This window comes from Schistocerca gregaria, chromosome 6 (assembly GCF_023897955.1).
Source record: "Schistocerca gregaria isolate iqSchGreg1 chromosome 6, iqSchGreg1.2, whole genome shotgun sequence".
Classification (NCBI taxonomy): Eukaryota; Metazoa; Arthropoda; class Insecta; order Orthoptera; family Acrididae; genus Schistocerca; species Schistocerca gregaria.
Genome location: NC_064925.1, coordinates 502,029,917 through 502,054,790, shown reverse-complemented (window position 1 = coordinate 502,054,790; position 24,874 = coordinate 502,029,917). Strand labels below are relative to the sequence as shown.

Genomic DNA, 24,874 nt, shown 5'->3' with positions numbered 1-24,874 from the left:
TCACATTCCTCCATTATCCAGCATAGATGTCGCCCACCCTACAATATCTCAACACTGAAGTGAGCGGAAAACATTCTGGTGTATCACTGGTACACAGAAATTCTACTTCTGTTTCTAATACGCACTTTATAAAGACCTCACAGTGTGCCTATGAATTCCCCGTACCCCCCGTCAAAAAACTACGCTGTATATTATAATGTATAAGCGACCTTCTCCATCTTCGCACAGATAGCATTAAGTATCTACCACCGAACTTGACTGGCATAGCTGTGGTAAATTACGTACCTTCCTCAAATGGTTCAAATGGATCAAAATCGCTCTGAGCTCTATGGGACTTAACATCTGAGGTCATCAGTCCCCTAGAACTTAGGACTACGTAAACCTAACAAACCTTAGGACATCTCACAGATCCATGACCGAGGTAGGGGTCGTACCTGCGACCGTAGCGGTCGGGCGGTTCCAGACTAAAGGCCCTAGATCAGCTCGGCCACACTGGCCCTCCCTGAAATGGTTCAAACGGCTCTATGCACTATGGAACCTAACATCTGAGGTCATCAGTCCCATAGACTTAGAAACTACTTAAACCTAACCAACCTAAGTACATTACACACATCCAAGCCCGAGGCAGGATTCGAACCTGCAACTGTAGCAGCATCGCGGTTTCAGACTGATGTGCCTAGAACCACTCGGCCACAACGGCCGGCGTACCTCCCTCGTGAATCAATTCACCTTATAGTGAAAGGCACGTAGTTCCTATAGTAGTTCCGGAGATTAGTCTTCAGGCGTAGGCAGAAAAATACAGTGGGTGTCTTTAACTGTTTTGCATCACATCAGTTCCTAGAGTTCCGGAAGATGTACAGAAAGTTGGAATGAAGATCAACACAAACATCATTTCGGTCCTTTTTATTGCTCATGAAAAACACACATTGGATGTTGTACCACAATGCAGCGAGACCTTCAGAGGTGGTGGGCCGGATTGATGTACACATCGATACTTCTAATACCCAGTAGGACGTCCTGTTGCGTAGATGCATGCCTGAATTCGTCGTGGCATACAATCCACAAGATCATCAAGATTATCCCACTATTAGTGGCGATTCGGTTTAGATCGCTCAGAGATGTTGGTGTGTCACGTAGTCCTTAAACAGCGCTTTTGAATCTAACCCAGGCGGGTTTACGTCTGGAGAACATGCCGGACACTGTAGTCGAGCGATGTCGTTATCCTGAAGGAAGTCATTCACATGATGTACACGATAGGGGCGCGAATTTTCGTCCATGGAGACAAATACCTCGCTAATATGCAGCCGATATGGTTGTACTATCGGTCGGAGGATGGCATTCACCTTTCGTACAGTGGTTACGGCGCTTCCATAACCACCTGCGGCGTACGTCGGCCCCAAATAATGCCAACCCAAAACAGCTGGTAACCTCCACCTTGTTGCACTCACCGGGCAGTGTGTCTAAGGCGTTCAGCCTGACAGGGTTGCCTTCAAACACGTCTCCGTAGCCGGCAGCTGTGGCCCAGTGGTTCTAGGCGCTTCAGTTTGGAACCGCGCTGCTGCAACGATCGCATGTTCAAATCCTGGATGTGTATGTTGTCGTTAGTTTGGTTAGGTTTAAGTAGTTCTAAATCTCGGCGACAGATGACCTCAGATGTTAAGTCCCATAGTGCTTAGAGCCATTTGAACTATTGGAACCACGTCTCCGACGATTGTCTGGTTGAAGGCATATGCGACACTCATTGGTAAAGAGAACGTGATGCCAATCCTAAGCGGTCCATTCGGTATGTTGTTGGGCCCATCTGCACCGCGCTGCATGATGCCATGGTTGCAAAGATGGATCTCGCCATGGACTTCGGGAGTGAAGTTGCGCATCATGCAGCCTATTGCGCCCAGTTTGAGTCGTAATACTACATCCTGTGGTTGCACGAAAAGCATTATACAACATGGTGGTGTTGCTGTCAGGGTTCCTCCAAGCCATAATCCAAAGGTAGCGGTCATCCACTGCGGTAGTACCTCTTGGGCGGCCTGAGCGAGGCTTGTCATCGACAGTTCCTCTCTCTCCGTATCACCTTCATGTCTGAACAACACCGCTTTGTTTCACTCCGAGACGTCTGGACACTTGCCTTGTTGAGAGCCCTTCGTGGCAGTAAGTAACAATGCGGACGCGATCGAACCGCGGTAATGACCGTCTAGGCATGGTTGAACTGCAGACAACACAAGCTGTGTACCTCCTTCCTGGTGAAATGACTGGAACTGATTGGTGTCGGACCACCTCCGTCTAATAGGGGCTGCTGAAGCATGGTTGTTTACATCTTTGGCCGGGTTAACTGACATCTCTGAACAGTCAAAGGGACTGTGCCTGTGATACTATATCCACAGTCAACGTCTATCTTCAGGATTTCTGGGAACTGGGGTAATGCAAATTATCTTTTATTTGTGTATACAGCGGGTGGTTATAATTAAAGAGAGGTCGAGTGTGGGTTGTAATTATCGCATGGCAGCGAAATTTGGTAGATATGCTAGTGCGTTAATGGGGAACGGATTTAAGCTGGAAAAAGTAGTTCAAATTCTGGCCACTAGGTGCAAGTCTGGGGTTGTACTCTGTATAACAGTATGGCTATCGATAACACTGCTTACAGTATAGATACAGACGGTGCAGAAACTGAAACCTCATGATTCACAGCAATGTTGTGAATTTGCTCTTCGGTTTCTGGCACGGATCAAAGTTGTTGACAAGTGGATGGGCTCCTGTGGACAGACGAGGCACCAGTTACTCTACAGGGTACAATGAACACACAGAATTGCCGAATCTGGAGCACTGTTAAACCACGTTTTGTGCACGAAGAGCCATTGCACTCGCCCAGAGGACCTCTCAGGTGTAGCGTGACTTCTGCACGTTATCGAGATCTGTTTATACAGCATGTGGTTCCTGCTTTGGAAGACCGCACTTGTGTGGAAACCACTTTTTTCATGCAAGATGGGGCAACACTTCACGTCGCCGGGCCAGTAAATGATCTGCTTAATGCAATCTTCCCCGTAAATGTTATCTCCAGAGGTTTTGCAGATGCATAGCCTGCAAGTTCACCTGATATGAATCCATGTGACTTTTGCCTCTGGGAATATCCAAAAGAACGCGTTTACCAGGCACAAGTTCGATGTCTACCTGATCTGAAGGCCGCTATACAGGAAACGTTGTTCAGATTCCACCACAACACCTACGAGCAGCTGTTCATTACGTCGTTTTGTGGATGCAGCACATCGTCGACGCGTTCGACACTCATACTGAACAAATTGAATAAGCGGCGGTTAACAATAAAATTAACATTATACCTTTCTAACTTGTTTGAATCTTTCCTGGCCATGTCTCATTCCTAATCCATTACATATGGAAACATTTACATACGTCTTTCTTGCATCCGCAACGCCAGATTTTCACCTGGTTGCAAACATTGTGACGAATTTTCTTCCAGAGTAAATCGCTTCCGCATTAGAACAATAGCATATCTACCAAGTTTCGCCACCATACGATAATTACTTCCCACATTGGACGTCTGTGAGCAGTTGAGCTTTAATTATAACCATCCAGTACCTGGCGGTCAGAAACAGTGTAAAAAGCCTGTAAGTGCGTTGCAGTGTAGGCTGTGCTGAGAAATAATTGTTAAGAAAAGAATTCGCTATGATGCGCCGTCCGAAGTTAACTAATCAGGCCGTTGCACGCAAACTGAAAGGGAACGCCGACAAAATTAGTACGAGTTGTTCCCGTAGCGTAGATGACAGTGCACGAGACTGCTTAGCCTTTGGCCTTTTCTCCTTACTACTGTCCCACGTCCAATTTGTGTATCACTCTTTTGCTCGGTTTTTAGAAAATCAAACGAAGGATACTTTTGTGGACACCGTCTCTGGTGGGCCGAAAGAATTTCTGTGCGCCACTGCCTAATTGGCTATCTTGAATGCTAATTAACTCGGAAACGACACAACGTATATACCTTTTTTCTTGTCAAATATTTGTCAGCACAGACTACCCTGCAACGCACTTACAACCTTTTCCGGCAACTTCTGACCACTTTGTATATAGACACAGATACGTGTAAATTCTTGTCGAGCTTCGCTGCTGTATTGGGTTTCAGTCGCTGTTCGCTGTATTTCTCGTTACATACCGACTCCTCTGTAGTGGAACAGCTCGTAGCTTCCAAGACTGAAACGAGATGTCACTCCAAACGCCAATTAAATGTGGAATAGAGAACAATACGTATGTTCCACGCTCATCGTCATTATACTTACAAATTACATACACAAACCTGGCCGTCAGTCTACCTATCAGTGGAAATCGTATCAAGACCCCTACAGTAGTTCCGGAGAGTAGGCTTCACATACACACAAAAGACACGGCGGCGCCCTTAAACTTATGGTATGTATAGATATTGCAATACTTACAGAGATAAACTTTGTATCCAGCAGATCGGTATGTGAACCACTGTACTTTACACACTTTCCTTTCCTCTTTGTCATCTTGCGGAGCATCCCAAACGTTTATCTTCCAAAGGCGTCCTAAACACTTTTGCACAATTTTTATTACTCTCGCACCGGCGCTGAGATACATGGGGCTTGATTGTTTCATATAAAGGGTTGTCTAGCATTGTAAGGCTGCGTAGTGGTCAGCAATGCGGCTGGAAATATCGTTGAACCACGCCGAATCTGACAAGCTCGAAACTGTTCATCGAGGAAAAATTTGGAAATTTGTGGTAAGGTCTTATGGGACCAATCTGATGAACTCATCGGCCCATGAACTTACACACTACTTAAGCTAACTTAAACTAACTTACGCTAAGAACAACACACACCCATGCCCGAGGGAGGACTCTAACCTCCGACGGGGGAAGCCGTGCGGACCATGTTCATCGAGGAATTTTCGTGTCTGAATAGCAAAGCCCGCGGGAGCTGCAACATGCTGTAGCCACACATGATCTACAATTCCCTTGTCTTAGAGTTCAGATATTGCATTGTTTACTGCATGTCCAAATAATTTCCATCCACCTACTCTGAAAGATACAGTACAAACAGATATCGTGACGACAGCCTGACGCACATAAAATAAGGCTGCTCCGTTTCCAGCTCTTGCACATAATGGCAGTTTAATTAGACCAGTAATCCCCATTCCTTGTGTGAGCTACTATGTATGACAAGAGCGTCATAAAATGATACGGCGAGACGCGTCACATCGAAGTTCCAGCATCGAAACACGGCAGGCTGCAGCTAGATTCTCCATGTCGTTGCCAAGCTATTTATTTACAGACATTGGTCAAAACATTTAATTTTCAGGTCTTTTTTACTATGGTCATGCGTTATGGAGCGCGGAATTTTTGTGAATGGGCTTCATTGGAGACTGCTCAGCTGATTGAGCGACGGCAAAAAACATCTACTGCTGGATCTACGAGATGATCCCCCTTTGATACTGCGAGACACAAAAGCACGGTACTTCCAATCAAGCAAGCTTACTTTACGAAATGCGGCCTTGCGAAACCAATCTCTGCACACGGTCACCACCTCCGACAGCGTTTGTCCCCTCTGTGGACGTGGATACACCAACACACATGCTTCTGGAAGCTCCTCAACACCATAACTCTATCCGCTCACATCTGCCATAGCTTCAATACTGAAACAATACCATACTGAAAAAAACTATGCAATAATAACAAAATGCTTACCGTCAGCGAAGGTATGTCAATAGAGGGTCGCCATGTTTATAAACGGAAAAAGCGGAGGTATTAGAAACAGTCTTAATGTGAGCCACAATGGCTTACATTTTTACAATTGCTTTCAAGAATCCTGACAAGTATCTCTTTCTTCGATTTTATGTTATCATAGTAATCAGAACAAATAAGATCTTTATAACTGACGATGAACAAATTCTTTACACATTGCACGGAAAGTTTGTTCATGATGATGTTTGGTTTGTGGGGCGCTCAACTGCGCGGTCATCAGCGCCCACACAAAGCCCAATTTTTAAGCAGTCCAATTTCTTTTTTACACAGTTCAGTCTAATGACTGTCACGAATGATGTTGATGTCGATCATGATGATGATGATGATGGTGACTACACAAACACCCAGTCCCTGGGCAAAGAAAATCCCCAACCCGGCAGGGAATCGAGCCCGGGACCCCGTAATCCAGATGCAGCGACGCTAGCCACTAGACCATGAGCTGCGGACATATTTAGTAAGAAAAATATCCTTACCACAGCTGCCTCGTGAGCAGGGATTGCAAAAAACAATTGCACACATTCAAAAAGTTACGAATATTCATTTTCAGAACGATTGTTTATGAAAGAACATCACTGCCATATGCAGTTTTCTCTAAATATGTTGACCTGGTTCTGATTTGAGCTATTCAGTTAGAAACATTTTTAGGCCATGTACTTCATCAAACAATTCACTGTCATCAACAAGAAAATTTCTGTTTCTCAAACATGTTACACCATTTTCTACACTGTCCGAATCGAGTCCTTTGCTAAGGGTTAACCAACTTAACACAGTTACTTCAGCCTCATCCATTTCCTACTGTAATGACTAAATTGCTAATGCAATCATTTTCCAGCAGTTTTGGAGTCATGTAAAGCCCTTCCATCCGGACTATTGCTACAATCCGTCGAGCTATGACTCTGATGATGTTTTAAGGTGTGAAATTCATATGCTGCCTCAACTGCTGGTTTGCAGGAAGAACACAGGCGATTCTTCGCGATGTGCTTTGTGCATCTATACTTCTTTGTGGTTTTTGGTATTAACATGATCCATAATATGTGACAGAGGGAAGAAACACATGTAAGTAAATACCGATAAGTAAGCGTACCGATACATTGTAAACAGTAACGGACCTATCAAGCTTTCTTGGGGTACTCCGTAAATTACTTTTACGTCTGTTGGTTTTTTTCCATTAACAGCGACGTGATGAATTCTGTCTGCAAGGAAGTCTTGAATCTAGTCGTACATCTGGTCCGATACTCGGTAAGCTCGTATATTTTACCGTGGCAAATGCTTTTCTAACGTCAAGAAACACGGCATCAACTGTGCGCCGTTGCCTACAGCTCTGTGGATCTCACGGAGCAACTAAGCGAGATGAATTTAGAACGTTCTCAGTTTCCGAAACAGATTTTTATAGAGAAAATTTTCGTTATCCAATGACGTCACAATTCTTGAGCATAAAATATTTCACATGACTGTACAACATAAAGAGGTAACGATGTAAGCCTGTAATTATATGCATGTCCTACAATCCTTCTTGAAAATGGAAATGACTTGCGGATTTTTCCAGTCTGTAGGTATCCTTCTTTGCTCCAGGGACCGACGGTAAACTGCTGCTAGAAAGCGAGGAATTTTTCTTTCCATAATCTTTATACAATCTCATCTGGTCGTGCTGTATTTCCACTGCTAAGCGATTGTAGGCCGCGTGGGATTAGCCGAGCGGTCTGAGGGCGCTGCAGTCATGGGCTGTGCGGCTAGTCCCGGGGGAGGTTCGAGACCTCCCTCGGGCATTGGTGTGTGTGTTTTTCCTTACGATAATGTAGGCTAATTAGTGTGTAAGCTTTGGGACTGATGACCTTAGCAGTTAAGTCCCATAAGATTTCACACACATTTTTTTAAGCGATTATACTTGCTTTTCTCTTCCGTGATCGGTTATCTCAGTATCTGTCATTTCGACATTCGTGCTACGATTAGAAGGAGGGACCGTGGTACTAGACTCAACATTGAAACAATTTCTAAAGACCGAATTTAGTATTTTGGCCTTTGTTATATTCTGTTTCGGTGCCATTATGGTCAATGAGTGAATGAATAGAGAGGATTTGGAACCACTGATTTTACGTAAGTCTGAAACATCTTAGGATTTTATTTATAAAATTATATTTTCAAAGACACTGAACGATTCTCTCACTGCTCTACTTAAGTTCATTTTCGCATCGTTCTGCTTTTGTTTTAAGCTAGGTTTTGACTTCTCTTGAATCTGTGAAGAATCTCTCTTTGTTTACGTGGCAGTTTAGTAACACTGCTGTTTAACCGCGGTATGTAGTTCCCTTGCTTTAAGACCTTGTTCGGAAGATTGTTGTCCAATGCATACTGAACGACGCTTTTAAATTTTTTTCATTTACGCTCCACATTTTCGTTCTCTTCACTGAATACCTGATGGTCACTACTGATTCTGCAGTTTGTATGCTGTCGCTCTTGCTAAGCAAATATACTCTCCTACCTGGTCAACGTATTTAGTTTGTAATGCTTTTGTGCGAGAGTCTATCCACCCATATTTCTGGTGGACCGCTCGCAAACACGAGATTCCCCGCCCCCCTCCCTTCCCGTGGAACTTTGGTAGCGGTCTACATAGCGACACGCCCATTAATACTCTACAGCGGGAGAGCTGTACTGTGGAAGATTTCTTTCAGATGGAAAGGTTCCGTTCTTTCCCTCTTGTGAAACATCATAAGGATTCTTTTCTGGCCATTCACGAGTGCAGCTATGAATCAAGAACAACAGAAGCTGCAGCAGAAGCATCTACATCTACATTTATACTCCGCAAGCCACCCAACAGTGTGTGGCGGAGGGCACTTCACGTGCCATTGTCATTACCTCCCTTTCCTGCTCCAGTCGCGTATGGTTCGCGGGAGGAACGACTGCCGGAAAGCCTCCGTGCGCGCTCGCATCTCTCTAATTTTACATTCATGATCTCCTCGGGAAGTATAAGTAGGGGTAAGCAATATATTCGATACCTCATCCAGAAACGCACCCTCTCGAAACCTGGCCAGCATGCTACACTGCGATGCAGAGCGCCTCTCTTGCAGTCTGCCACTTGAGTTTGCTAAACATCTCCGTAACGCTATCACGCTTACCAAATAACCCTGTGAGGAAGCGCGCCGCTCGTCTTTGGATCTTCTCTATCTCCTGTGTCAACCCGACCTGGTACGGATCCCACACTGACGAGCAATACTCAAGTACAGGTCGAACGAGTGATTTGTAAGCCACCTCCTTTGTTGATGGACTACATTTTCTAAGGACTCTCCCAATGAATCCCAACCCGGCACCCGCCTTACCAACAATTAATTTTATATGATCATCCCAGTTCAAATCGTTCGGTACGCATACTCGCAGATATTTTACAGAAGTAACTGCTACCAGTGTTTGTTCCGCTATCATATAATCATACAATAAAGGATCCTTCTTTCTATGTATTCGCAATGCATTACACTTGTCTATGTTAAGGGTCAGTAGCCACTCCCTGCACCAAGTGGCTATTCGTTGCAGATCTAACTGCAATTCGCTGCAATTTTCTGATGCTGCAACTTCTCTGTATACTACAGCATCATCCGCGTAAAGCCGCATGGAGCTTCCGACACTATCTACTAGGTCATTTATAAGCAGAGTGGAGGCTGACCGCTGTTCCGAGCGCGCATTGGCTGTGGCTGAGTGTGGACGCCCCGGAGCCGCCGTGGTGGCCTACGGGTCCGCTGCCCGCCACCAAGCCGGACAAGTAGCCCATGTGGAGCCGCAGCGCCGACGCGATCCCAGCGCCGCCGCCGCCGCCGCCGCCGCTGAACGATGTCGCCGACGCCTGCACAGAAAAGGCACGCACCACCGTCAGGCACGAGACCCACAAGTCTCCCATGGACATTAGAATTTCTATATGTGCTGTGTCTCTTCTTTCAGCTACGTCCGAAGGATCCGACACCACACGTATAAATACACTACTGGCCATTAAAATTGCTACACCAAGAAGAAGTGCAAGTGATAAACGGGTGTTCATTGGACAAACATATTATACTAGAAATGACATGTGGTTACATTGTCACACAATTTGAGTGCAAAGATCCTGAGAAATCAGTACCCAGAACAAACACCTCTGGCCGTAATAACTGCCTTCATACGCCTCAACATTGAGTCAAACAGAGCTTGGATGACATGTACAGGTACACTGCCCATGCAGCTTCAACACGATGCCACAATTCATCAAGAGTAGTGACTGGAGTATTGTGACGAACCAGTTGCTCGGCCACCATTGAACAGACGTTTTCAATTGGTGAGAGATCTCAAGAATGCGCTGGCCAGGGCAGCAGTCGAACTTTCTCTGTATCCAGAAAGACCCGTTAAGCAGCTGCAACATGCGGTCGTGTATTATCATGCTGAAATGTAGGGTTATGCAGGGATCGAACGAAGGGTACAGCCACGGGTCGTAACACATCTGAAATGTAACGTCCACGGTTCAAAGTGCCGTCAGTGCGAACACGACGTGACCGAGACGTGTAACCAATGGAACCCCATACCATCACGCAGGGTGAAACGCCAGTATGGCGATGACGAATACACGCTTCCAATGTGCGTTCACCGCGTTGTCGCTAAACACGGATGCGATCATCGTGATGCTGTAAACAGAACCCAAATTCTTCCGAAAAGTTACGTTTTGCCGTTCTTGAACCCAGGTTCGTCGTTGAGTACACCATAGCAGGCGCTCCAGTCTGTGATGCAGCGTCAAAGGTAACCGCAACCATGGACTCCGAGCCGACAGTTCATGCTGCTGCACCGTCGTGGAACTGTTCCTGCAGATGGTTGTTGTCTTGCAAACGTCCCCATCTGTTGACTCAGGGATCGAGACGTGGCTGAACTATCCGTTACGGCCATCCGTATAAGATGCCTCTCATCTCGACTGCTAGTGATACGAGGCCGTTGGGATCCAGCACGGCGTTCCGTATTGCCCCCGTGAACGCACCGATTCCATATTCTGCTAACAGTCATTGGATCTCGACCAACTCGAGCAGCAATGTCGCGATACGATAAACCGCAATCGCGAGAGGCTACAATCCGACCTTTATCAAAGTCGCAAACGTGATGGTACCCATTTCTCCTCCTTACACGAGGCATCACAACAACGTTTCACCAGGCAACGCCGGTCAACTGTTGTTTGTGTATGAGAAATCGGTTGGAAACTTTCCTCATGTCAGCACGTTGTAGGTGTCGCCACCGGCGCCAACCTTGTGTGAATGCTCTGGAAAGGTAATCATTTGCATATCACAGCATCTGCTTTCTGTCGGTTAAATTTCGCGTCTGTAGCACGTCATCTTCGTGGTGTAGCGACTTTAATGGCCAGTAGTGAATGTATGCGCCGAGGCGACAAATAATGATACCTCCAGCACGTATACACTCTTCATTCGACCTCTTGTGGGAACCAGGTAACTCTGTGAGCAATGGTAATAATGGACAGGGGCACTACGCATGTAATGTGCGTGGTAAGGGATTTCGGGTTGGACGGGAAGTGTGATCAGATAGTCGAAGTGATTAAAGCAACTGCTCACGAAAAGTGGGAAATCCAGGTTCGAGTCCCAGGCGAGCACAAATTTTCATTTGTCGCCAGTGGGTTTATTTCAGTGTCCGGCTGCAGCTGATGTATTTTCTCTTCCGTCATGAAAATTAGTTTACTTTCATTTTGACAGCGAGCTGTAGTGATTTAACATCTAGACGTTATGGAGGAAGATAACGAGATCGTGTGGTGTGCGTATGTGTATGTGTGTATGTATGTATGTGTGTGTGTGCGTGTGTGCGTGTGCGTGTGTGTGTGTGAGTGTGTATGTGTGTGTGTGTGTGTGTGTGTGTGTGTGTGTGTGTGTGTGTGTGTGTGTGTATGCGGCATATATATGTATATCCAGCTAGCCACACAAGCAGTTTGCTCACAGGCCAACCACGCATTGGCCTGACCTGCTGAGGGATTAAGTTTTACTAATACCCCACCAGAATGTGTCTTTCTCTTTTTCAGGTTACACCAGCTAGGACCAAGCAACAAGAGTGGTAATATACCTTTCTCTCTTTTACAGGAACCGCAGGAATGACAAATTTTGACCAAACTGCACCACCCCAAGGATAGGCTCGTCTTTACAGTGTCGGCATCATCGTCCACGCCGCCAATTTGGTGGAATCAGTTACCGGCCATCACGAAGGTGTCGTCTTCCAGAGATACTTCTCGCGAAACAACTGTTGCTGAATAAATTGCCAATCTCTCCCACCTACAAACCATCAAGAGGGGGGAAATGTTCAAACGGATATTGTAGTTGTGGTGCCACCCGTGGTGAGTAACCGCGCGTTCTATGACTACAAGTAATTAGCAGAGTCACCGATCTCGCTTAACGAATAAAAAGAAAAAAAGATATTGATTCCAAATGAAGGGGGACGTACATCGCGAGTAAGAAATATAAATATATTATTGTTTTGTCACAAGGGGAAGAAGCTTGGTTTCTATGTGGGCTATTTCGTATTTACCTATCGGCTCATTTTGAAGTTCAGCTGTTGCGTACAATTTGGACGCCAGACTGCTGAAAACCGTTGGACAGGACCTAACTATTATTTGCATTTTGATATACAACAGACGAGTTCCAGGAAATGCACAGTATATTCCATGCAAGGGTAGTGCTATTCACTAGGTTTAGCTGTGTGTACTGGATGGTCAGAAACAGTCTGAAGAGGTTGTATGGGAGTTCCAGAAATAATTGTTAAGAAAAAATTCGATGCTTTTTAAACGACAACAAATTCGCCGTTGACTGTAGAAATTATGAATTTCATAATTGCAGTTCATTAACTCGGAAACCGAGGAAAGTATAGATTTTTTCCTTGATAATTATTCCTCAGTACAACCTACCCTACAACACCCTCACAAATTTTTCGGATTGTTTCTGACATATATATAAGGAAGAGATTTCAGATACTGGATGACGTGATGGACGGAACAACATACAGCAGCCTTAAGAAGGAAGCAATGGTTCGCAGAAAATGGAGAGGCAAAGAACCTGCTAATATAGCAGATAACTGATTATATATATATATGGGACTTTTGACAATATAGATATTTAGTAACTGATGTAGCCTGTACCAATGCGAGTGTCTTACGTTAATTGTAGCCATAATTTTTTGTTGATATTATCTGATCTTAAAGCAATAAAAAATACATTTTTCACTCATAAGAAATCATAATTTACGTCAACAGACATCCACCGGCACTTACTGGATTTTGGTATGAATGTCATCCAAATCTTCTTTAACTCTTTTCACAGTAATGAAGTCAAGTGGTGACATTTCTGCGCTATGGTTTGGATATGTTATGTCCCTGAATCATTAGTTAGCTTGTAACTGGTCCATAATTACTTCTCACGCTGGCGACCTGGGAATGGGAGGGGGATGCCAGGGTAATAAAGGAGCTTAAAATTGGAGAATCATACAGGTTACAGGCTCCCAGGAAAAGCCAGTAACCCCACCAAGGCTCGGATGTAGTGAAAAAACTGTGAGCGGCCTATTTCGATACTCCACTCCCACCATTCGTCTCTTACCAACCTCTTGTGAGTTAACAGCTGAGAATTGTAACATCTTTGCTCGTCGATTCAGTAGCTAGCAGTTAGTGTGTTTCGGTATCTAGCTGTTAGCTTAAGTTTTTCATTTAAAAGAAAATTTAAAATTTAAATAATATGGAAGTAATGATGAGCATAAACGTTTCTTCCTTTGAAGATACAAATTACAGCAGAGTGTTTATGTGTGGACACGTTATTTGCTGCTCTTTGCCATGAGAAGTACCTCGAATGGAAGTGAATTTCCGACATATGTTGCATGCTTGTTGGCAACTAAGTTTCTGAGTGTGTAGTCGGCGCTAGAGCGTTGAGGAAATGGTGAAGAAACTCTAAAGTCCAGACACAACAGCACAGGCCTTTTGTATCATGGATAAGTTTACTGTCAAAATAACTAGAGCATACGTTCGAAGACGAATCTTCCTTGCATTTATGTCTCGTGAAATGAACGCTACAACAAATTCAAAATAATTAGAGTTCATATGAAGATTTATCGACAGCCGTTTTTGCCCCGAACCATTCGCGAATGGAACAAACCTGAAAGGACATAATAGCCGTTCCGCAAGTTACGTCCGCCACTCGCCGGAAGGCGGATTGCGCATAATGTATGTATAGGTACATGCAAAATCTAATTTGGGTTTGAAATAGTAACTTACAAATAAGCTTTCATTCCAAATACGAAAACGGTTTTTATGTGCGCCGGTGGTGTTGGAAAGTATATTAATTTTACGGACAGCATTCCTCCCCATTTATTTTAAATAACTTACCAAAGAACGAACGGTGGGCTCCATAATTGATAGCGAGTCCTCAAAGTACAGATTCTATTTGGACAAGAATGGTTGTGACCATTGTTGAGAGTAATGTTCCAGTTATAAGTTTACAAATTATGGCCTGTGTGCCTGCGCGCGCGTCTGTGTGTGTGTGTGTGTGTGTGTTTGTGTGTGTTTGTGTGTGTCTACTTCACCATACCATTACTTGGCATTTATTCTCAGATGCGAATTGTCTACATATTGTCACCTTTCTTAGTGGCGAGAGTTTCAAAGTGAGCATTAGACAACGATTGACTGAAACATTGGGCCGGGACACAATACAAAAGGTACGGGAGATGAAATAGTGACACCATCAGAGAATCAAATAGGCAATAAGACGAAGAACAGAATAAATCCTTGAATAACACGAAAGACATTGCATGTGACTAACGGAAGGAGACAATATAAACATGAAGCAGCAAAAATGTAATGCTGACGACTAAATAATGAGATATACAAGAAGTGTAAAATGGCAATAGCGGCATGGTAAAGGAAAGATACATGTCACCTGTATTAAAATTACAAACACTTTCGAAGAAAAGCAGCTGTATGAATGCCAAGAGGTGAGATGGTAGCCTAGTACAAAACTGTTAAGGATTTTGTGGCCACTTGTTGACCAACTGCCTGTTGGGTTCTATGTCGGGTGCTTCGGCCGACATTCGTCTGATGATATTTCTGACATTTCACCAGCATGAGTGCCTGTCATTGTCAAAGCTTCATCCTCCATCACCAGACATGGAGGGTGAAGCTTTGACAATGCCAGCCACTTGTGCAGGCGAAACGTCAGAAAAATCATCAGAGGAATGTCGGCCAAAGAACCATGGAGAGAAGCCATCAGGCTGGTCGAAGGTATATATAGGAGGGTTGTAGAAGGGAAATGAATACGCAGGCAATATTATTGAAGTAAATGAGGAAGTAGGTTATCAGTTAGGGGGTATAATACAGCGTGAAGGATACGACAGAGTTCTGAAAGGTCTAAGTCGAAACAAGTCTCCTAAAGCAAACGAAATTCCCCCAACAGTTATTGAGACCCGTGGGAGGGGCTACCATGATAAACTATTGCATCTGGCCTGTAAAATATGTGACACAGGTCAATACTCTCAGACTTCAAGAATAGTGTAGTAATTCGAGTTAAAAAAAAAAGCAGCTGCTGACAGGTGCGAATATTATCGAACTATCGGTTTAACAAGTCATGGCTACAAAATACTAACATGAGCTATTTATAGAAAATGGAGGAACTGTCAGAAACCAAGTTTGAAGTTGAGTTTGGGTTCTGGAAAAATGTTGGAACACTTGAGGCAATACTGACCCTACGACATACATTATGTGATCAAAAGTATCCCGACAACTGGCTAAAGTGACTTACAAGTTCGTGGCTCCCACCATCGGTAATGCTGGAATTCAGTATGGTTTAGGCTCAGCCTTAGCCTTGATGACACGTTCCACTCTCGCAGTCATACGTTCAATCAGGTGCTGGAAGGTTTCTTGGAGAATGGCAGACCATTCTTCACGGAATTCTGCACTGAGGAAAGATATCGATGATGGTAGATGAGATCTGGCACGAAGTCGGCGTTCCAAGACGCCCCAAAGGTATTCCATAGGATTCAGGTGAGGACTCTGTGTAGGCCAGTCCATTACAGGGATGTTGGTGTCGTGTAACCACTCCGCCACAGGCCGTGCATTATGAAGAGCCGCTCGATCGTTTTGAAAGATGCAATTGCCATCCCCGAATTGCTCTTCAACAGCGGGAAGCAAAAAGGTGCTTAAAACATCAATGTAGGCCTGTGCTATGATAGTGCCACGCAAAACAACAAGGGGTTGAAAGGTCCTCCATGAAAAACGTGATCACACCATACCAACACCGCCTCCGAATTTTACTGTTGGCACTACACACACTGGCAGATGAAGTTCACCGGGCATTCGCCATACCCGTATCCTGCCATCGGATCGCCACATTGTGTACCGTGATTCGTCACTCCACACAACGTTTTTCCATTGTTGAACCGTCTAATGTTTACGGTCCTTATACAAAGCAAGGCCTCGTTTGGCACTTGCCGGTGTGATGTGTGGCTTATGAGCACCCGCTCGACCATGAAATCCAAGTTTTCTCACCTCGCAAGGCCTCGTTTGGCACTTGCCGGTGTGATGTGTGGCTTATGAGCACCCGCTCGACCATGAAATCCAAGTTTTCTCACCTCCCACCTAACTGTCATAGTACTTGCAGTGGATCCTGATGCAGTCTGGAATTCCTGAGTATGGTCTCGATAGATGTCTGCCTATTACACATTACGATCCTCTTCAAGTGTCGGCGGTCTCTGTCAGTCAACAGATGAGATCGGCCTGTGCGCGTTTGTGCTGTACGTGTCCCTTTCACTTTACTATCACATGGGAAACAGTGGACCTAGGGATGTTTAGGAATATGGAAACCTCGCATACAGACGTATGACACAAGTGACACCCAATCACCTGACCACGTTCGAAGCCCGTGAATTCCGCGAAGCGTCCCATTCTGCTCTCTCACGATGTCTAATGACTACTGAGGTCGTTGATATGGAGTACCTGGCGGTAGGTGGCAGCAAATGCACCTAATATGAAAAACTCATGTTTTTGGGGTGTCCGGATACTTTTGATCACATGGTGTATCTTAGAAGAGAGGTTGAGGTAAGGCAAACCTACTTTTACAGCATTTATAGAGAAAGTTTTTGACAGTGTTAACTGGGAATGCACCACTTGAAAATCAGAAAATGGCAGCGGTAAAATACAGGGAGCAAACAGTTCAGTACATAAACCAGATGGCATTTGTAAGACTCGTAGGACATGGAAGGTAAGCAGTGGTAGAAAAGTGATTCATTAAGTATTGTAGGGTATTGGCGATGTTATTAAATAATGTACACTGATCAAGCAGTAAAGGAAGCCGAGGTGAAGGAGAAATTTCGAGAGGGAAATTGAAGTTCTTGAAGAAGAAAAATAAACTTTTCAGTTTACTGGTGACACTGGAATTATCTCAAACACAGCAAGGGACATGGCAGAGCAATTGTATGTACTGGATAGAATTTGCAAAGAGGTTATAAGATGCACATTAACAAACGTAAAGCAAGAGTCAGGTCATGCTGAAGAAATTAGATTAGGAAATGAGAATGTAATCGATGTGTTTTGATGCTTGGGCAGCAAAATAACACACGATGGGGAGACCAGGGAGGATATAGTATGCAGACTGGCTGTATCAAGAAAACCATTTCTGAAAAAGGGGAATTTGTTAATGTGGTGTCAACATTAGGCAACACGCTAGTGGTTGCGATAATCGATAGCGGTCCAGCACTTGGAACCTCTCTGGACTCGCTGGCGCTTGAAGCGCCGCCGTATGGCACGGACAGAGACTTGCAGATCACACCGGCCTTCAGCTACAGGTCGTGAGCGAAGTCAGACTAGAGCAGCCTTGAGCTCAGTAGGTTCGCAGCCTCTAGTTCGCGCATGTATTACGCACGTAATACCAGAATTTTGTTATATTGCTTTTTGTATAATGCCTTTAATGTTTGTTAATGAGACATTTGTGTTCAACAAAGATAGTTGTTATTAGTTATGTTCCTGGAGGCCAGTAGCAGGACAATGTCAAGTAAAAGTTATTTACTAAAGTATTCCAGTACTAATTATTATAGAATGTTCCAGATTCCTACAACCACCCCACTCGTGCTAGCCTCTATCATTCCACTGCAAATCCCAGGGGTACCGATCGAAAAGCATCCAGTATTTGTGTGAGGTCATGGCATGCTGCCACCGACCTTCACATCAGTTAAGTACGAATGATCTTGAAAAATAATGTCCAACATCATCCCTAGAAGAGTAGGGTGAGCAAGCCCACCATCCTCATGATTAGACCAAGCATATACGCTTGTCCCAAGCGACGATAAATGTTATCAGAGAAAATTAAGGGAAAGGTGACAGTATTGAATGACCGCTGAAAAACAATTTCACCTTAGGGGTTTTGTCGAAAAGCTGATCTTTCGCAATTGGTCTAACAGAAATCCACATCGTTTGCAAGAAACCCCTCTCCAGTCACAAAATGTAACAGTCTGGTGCACAATTTCATCTCGGGCAGTAACAGCACAGGACCTTGTTAAAGATGAAGATCGTAACATGCTGGCCTTAAAGCCTAAACGTTATGGTCATATGTTATCATTCCTCTGCCAGAACCCGATGCCTGTTATCGAGTTGAAGAAATATTCCTCTTGCAGGCTGGCGCAATAAGCCATATTGTTTTAGCATGAATTGATTTACTTAGACTTGCATTTCCTGGTCGTCTCGTCAGCAAATTAGCCAAATTCCATGGCCTTCCCGTTCATCTGATTTATCGACTGCAGACTTTTGCCTTTGGGGCCACCTAGAGTCTAGATAATTCCACGAAAACCATCCAAGAAACGGAGATGGTTTGAATACGTGAATTCGCCAAGAAACTATCCAAAAAAAAAGAGACGATCTGAGGACATGAATTCGCCAAGAAATGAACAACATTTCGTTGGTTCAAAATAGCTCTGAGCACTATGGGACTCAACTGCTGTGGTCATTATTCTCCTAGATCTTAGAACTACTTAAACCTAACTAACCTAAGTACATCATACACATCGATGCCCGAGGCAGGATTCGAACCTGCGACCGTAGCAGTCGCACGGTTCCGGACTGCGCGCCTAGAACCGCGAGACCACAGCGGCCGGCCATTTCGTTGGAGACGCTACGCAATGTTACGTGCTGTTTCACCCTAAGAGTCTGACAATGTATATGAAATCAAGGACGTCATCTGAATGATACCATCTATAAAAACAGGTATTTTCAGGTTCAACTATTAGTTTACACTCACGTGCAGTAGCTTCGTCTTAAAAGAATAAAGTTAGTTTAAATGGCCAGTTTGGTCGAATTTTTATAAACTTACCGTTTCACAAGCTGCGACATAGTCGCGGTTACAAACAGTGATCCAGGTACTGTCAAATGTCATTCCAGTCTTTGTTCACAATATAAAGTCCTTCGACGATGACCGGTTCCAGTCAATAATGACCACCTTCAGATCTACAATCAGTTTACAGAGCCTTTTGACGCTGTCGTAAGCCACTCAATTTAACGTTTGTATGTTTCACCCTGTATTTTTCTGGAACGTGGACACGTACGGTAGGGAAATTTGGACTAGAAGCAGGTCAGACAAGAAGAGAATAGAAGCTTTAGAAATAATCTGATACAGAAGATTGCTGGAGATTAGATGGTTGATCGAGCTACTAAATCGGAGAGAAAATAAATTTGTGGCATAATTTGACTAAAGGGAAGGATCTTTTGACGAGTCATTTGAGGCATGAAGGATTTCTCAGTTTAGTGAAGAAGGGAAGAGTGTGTAATATTATTGGATTTCAGTTACTTTGCATATGAGATATTTGTCATAAAAGAAAAGGACAGCCAACGAGCTGTAGTTCGTAAGGCTGCTACGCATCACACTGCGGGAGTAAAGAGACGAATTTTTTAATTTTTTTTTTAATGTGCGCTGGTACCAAGACGCGCGTCCAGCGTTTAAATACTCTAAATAAACACAATGACCTGCTGGGCGCAGATATTTTAAATCATTGGCGCAGCGCTTGATGGTAAGAAACTGCGAAACAGAAGAAAGAAGAATCTATCTTTTGTTAAGAAATATTCTAGACACTTTATTATCCCTTGTACCTTTGGTCGCCGACATGTTAAGACGTACTACATAGCAATGCTACAAGTTCTATTTTTATTTTGTCTAAAAACTATGTGAAACGACGAACAAACATTTCGGTAACTCGGGTATGCATACAATGTACTTACGCACACGCAAGGACATTAAATTTTAAGAAGGAACGGACTGACAAAGCAGGGATTATTGCACTGCGCCATGTACAAAAGAAATGTCAGATGTAAGTCATGCATTTATTGTGTATTTATCAATGTCTAGAAGTTAAAAGCCAATTTCTTCAAAGTATATAATATTTTACGATGCAGTAATTTTCTTCTTATCCTTTTCTGTCACTAACCAGAAATGACTTTAAAATTTGATATGAGCTTTGTTACAGGTTCGCTCTTTATCGCGGTGTCTCGATTGTATGTGGGAGACCACTAATGTGTTCAACTTCCGATATGTTAATCTTTCTATTACGAAATTCCACTAATTTGTTTTCATTTCCATTTTTACATTCAAATAGGTCCTTTAGGTATTTTCATCGAAGACTGCGATTGCGTGAAGGCAATCCGGGTCCAAAGGACAATTAAGAAAACCCTTTCGCGTAATCAATCCGTATGTCTCCTGAACACAATCGAGAACCGACGCATCGGTGATCAATTAATAAGCTCTCTCTCTTTTTAAGTCATACTAAAAAACGTCCTCACAGGATATCCGTAAGTATGCAATCTACCGTTAGGTTGCGTTTTGTCAGTAAATATTACCAACCAACAGTTACAGCATCACTATTATTAATTGCTACTATTTCTTATAGATGGGTACATCACATAACTAATGAGGAGGTATTGAATAGAATTGGAGAGAAGAGGAGCTTGTGGCACAACTTGACTAGAAGAAGGGATCGTTTGGTAGCTCATGTTCGAGGGATAACCCGTATAGTATTGGAGGGCAGCGTGGAGGGTAAAAATCCTAGAAGGAGACCAAGAGATGAATACACTAAGCAGATTCAGAAGGATGTAGTCTGCAGTAGGTACTGGGAGATGAAGAAGCTTGAGCAGGATAGAGTAGCAGGGAGAGCTGCATCAAACCAGTCTCAGAACTGAAAACCACAACAACAATATTTCTTACACAGAATAAGCGAGTTCCTGACGCCAGAAGTGGGGACTAAAAATAGTAGAGGGAAACCAACGGGGTAAGGGGGATTTTCTCTGCCTCGTGATGACTGTGTGTTGTGTGATGTCCTTAGGTTAGTTAGGTTTAGGTAGTACTAAATTCTAGGGGACTGATGACCATAGATGTTAAGTCCCATAGTGCTCAGAACCATTTGAACCATTTTTTTGAGACCAACGGATGAATACGAAATGGTTCAAATGGCTCTGAGCACTATGGGACTTAACTGCTGTGGTCATCAGTCCTCTAGAACATAGAACTACTTAAATCTAACTAACCTAAGGACATCACACACATCCATGCCCGAGGCAGGATTCGAACGTGCGACCGTAGCGGTCGCGCGGTTCCAGACTGTAGCGCCTAGAACCGCTCGGCCACTCTGGCCGGCAAATGAATACGAAAAGTAGCTTCAGATTCATATACGTTGCAGTCGTTATTCGGACGTGAACAGGCTCTAGCACTGGATTACTTTTATTTAACCCACAGAATGGGCTGAGACGGTCTAAATTATAAAATACGTAATACATAACAGTAACATAAAGTCCATTGGGTCATCTTCAATTGTTGCGAGGAAAATTATAGTTTTTTTTCATACTGGCTAATGTTTCTCTATGTCCTTAATTAAAAACTGAATTTGTGAATAACAAACGATGTTTCGAATTTTTCTGTTATCGGATCATTCGTGATCACGCATTAATTGTTCGGTCAGAAACAATGTTTTTTCAACTGCAGACTCGTCGCCCTTTTAACGTATCGACAATCTCGAGGAATGTTTAATCAGCGAATATACCGCCTCACTGAGTAGAAAAGCGTTCGTAATTTGTACCTTTAGTGAACTTCCGCGTTGTACGCAGGTCTGTTTCAGCCGGTGGCCCGGCAACGATTAAACGGTTTTAATTAATTTGGGAGCCACGAGTTTCCTCGACAGAAACACGCACAAAGGGTCCCATTACAGTAATTACCCGCGGCTGTTAAGCATGGAGGCCAGGCCGCGCCGACAGGCCGTGTAGCCGAACGGGCTGTGACTCCGTTGACGGAGGCCCGCACGATGTTTGCACAGTGGGTCTGACGGCGGACGCTCACAGAAATCTGCTCTGACATCAACGGACTAAAAACACAGCTTTTAACTTTGTATCTCGAATAACTTGGTCGATTACACTGAATGCTGGGCAACGACGGATAAAAGGTTTATGAATTTGGCACCATGAACTGACGGGCTCCAGGGCTATCGCAAAGAAGTAAATCATCAAAACAGGCTCTGAAAGGACACTGAAAGAAACAAGTGCCTCAGTTGGCACCTAACAATGAACACTAATTCATGGATGAGGAGGAGTTATTTATAAAGGAATAACTACAGGGAGGTCCGTCGATACTGAACCGGCCAAATATCTCACGCAATAAGCATCAAATTAAAAAACTACAAAGAACGACACTTGTCTATCTTAAAGGGGGAAACCAGATGGCGCAAAAGTTGGCCTGCTAGATGGCGCTGCCATAGGTCAAACGGATGTCAACAGCGTTTTTTTAAACAGGAACATCCATATTTATAACAAATTCGTGTAGTACGCAAAGAAATATGAATCTTCTAGTTGGACCATTTTTTTCGCTTTGTCATAGATGGCGCTGTAATAGTCACAAACGGATATGTACCTGGTATCACGTAACATTCTGCCAGTACGGACGGTATTTGCTTCGTGGTACATTACCCGTGTTCAAATGGACCGTTAACCAATTGCGGAATAGGTCGATATCGTCTTGATGTATGGCTATTTTGATCAAAATGCCCAACGGGCGTGTGCTATGTACGCTGCTCGGTATCCTGGACGACATCATGCAAGTGTCCGGACCGTTGGCCGTACAGTTACGTTATTTAAGGAAACAGGAAGTGTTCAGCCACATGTGAAACGTCAACCACGACCTGCAACAAATGATGATGCCCAAGTAGATGTTTTAGCTGCTGTCGCGACTTATCCGCACATCACTAGCAGACAAATTGCGGAAGAATCGGGAATCTCAAAAACGTCTGTGCTTAGAATGCTACGTCAACATCGTTTGCACCCGTACCATATTTCTATGCACCAGGAATTGCATGGCGACGACTTTGAACGTCATGTACAATTCTGCCACTGGGACGATGATAGTTTTTTTGCACGCGTTCTCTTTAGTGACGAAGCGTCATTGACCAACAGCAGTAACGTAAGCCGGCATAATATGCACTACTGGGAAACGGAAATTCCACGATGGCTGCGACAAGTGGAACATCAGCGACCTTGGCGGGTTAATGTGTGGTACGAATTTATGGGAGGTAGATAATTGACCTCCATTTTATCGATGGCAGTCTAAATGGTGCAATGTATGCTGATTCCTTACGCAATGTTCTACCGATGATACTACAAGATATTTCACTGCACGGAAGAATGGCGATGCACTTTTAACATGATGGATGCCCGGTACATAGCTCGCTTGCGGTTGAAGCGGCATTGAATAGCATATTTCATGACAGGTGGCTTGGTCGTCGAAGCACCATACCATGGTCCGCACGTTCACCGGATCTGACGTCCCAGGATTTCATTCTGTGGGGAAAGTTGAAGGATATTTGCTATCGTGATCCAACGACAACGCCGGAAGGCGAACTACTCACTGTTGAGAGGAATGTCGTTACACGTATTGCCAAATGCATCCAGGTTGACGGACATCCTTTTGAGCATTTATTGCATTAATGTGGTATTTACAGGTAATCATGCTGTAACAGCATGCGTTCTCAGAAATGATAAGTTCATAAAGGTACATGTATCACATTTGAACAACCGAAATAAAATGTTCAAACGTACCTACGTTCTGTATTTTAATTTTAAAAACCTACCTGTTACCAACTGTACTTCTCAAATTGAGAGGCATATGTTTGTGACTATTACAGCGCCTTCCATCACAAAGCGAAAAAACTGGTCCAACTAAAACATTCATATTTCTTTACGTACTACGCGAATATGTAATAAAAATGAGGGTTCCTATTTTAAAAAACGCAGTTGGTGTCCGTTTGACCTATTGCAGCGGTATCTAGTGGGCCAATCATAGCACCATCTGGTTTCCCCCTTCAAGCTAGACAAGTTTCGTTCTGTGTAGTTTTTCGTTTGATGCTTATTTCGTGATATATTTGGCCCGGTCACGATCAATGGACCATTCTGTGTATTGAGATGAATTAGTCAGTATCCCAGTACCCTAAAGTGGCCACTGGAGGAGTTTCTTTTGTTGACACCACAAATAATTCTTACTAAACAATTTTGTACTTGTTAAAGTTTAGATTGTCTTGACGAATCACCCCAAAAAAGTGAATCCACTTGGCACCATGAAATGACAGTATTCGAAGTATGTTAGATTTTACGTTTCTGTGTCGCTTACCTGTGACAACACCAGCATTGCAAACACATATCTATTTATCAATAGAACAAGAAACCAGTATAAGCGCCAGATATTATATATTTCATTCGCTGACTAGTTTTGGCCTGAGTCCCATTTTCAAATCGACATAACAAAGTCGACAATGGCATTTCGGAAAATGTCAAATAATGTGAAATTTACATTTACAGAGCATACAGATAACTGCAGCACGACACTCGCCATCGAATGAAAAATAAAAAAAATTTGCAACTTGTACTGGTTTTTGGTTGCATTTATCAAGAGAAGTTGCCGAACCAAGTTATTCCAGCATGCTGGAAGTCCGTACATACTTGTTTAGTCTCTACAGGCCTTTTAATTCAATTACTTTGAACTTGTTTCTTCAAGAATTTGCAATGTCAACCACTTCTACCTGGCTGTCATATACTGGAAGAAAACCTGTTACAGAATGCATGTAGTGTGT

General features: G+C 43.7%; 1 protein-coding gene across 1 annotated transcript in view; it reads right to left on the bottom strand.

The window, feature by feature from the left end:
- The window catches only part of LOC126278518 (uncharacterized), an 867,389-nt gene that overhangs the window by 33,780 nt on the left and 808,735 nt on the right, over nt 1-24,874 (bottom strand). Inside the window, exon 18 of the mRNA XM_049978683.1 lies at nt 9,417-9,593. Within this exon, the coding sequence (XP_049834640.1) occupies nt 9,417-9,593 (177 nt within the window). The remainder of the gene's footprint in view (nt 1-9,416; nt 9,594-24,874) is intronic.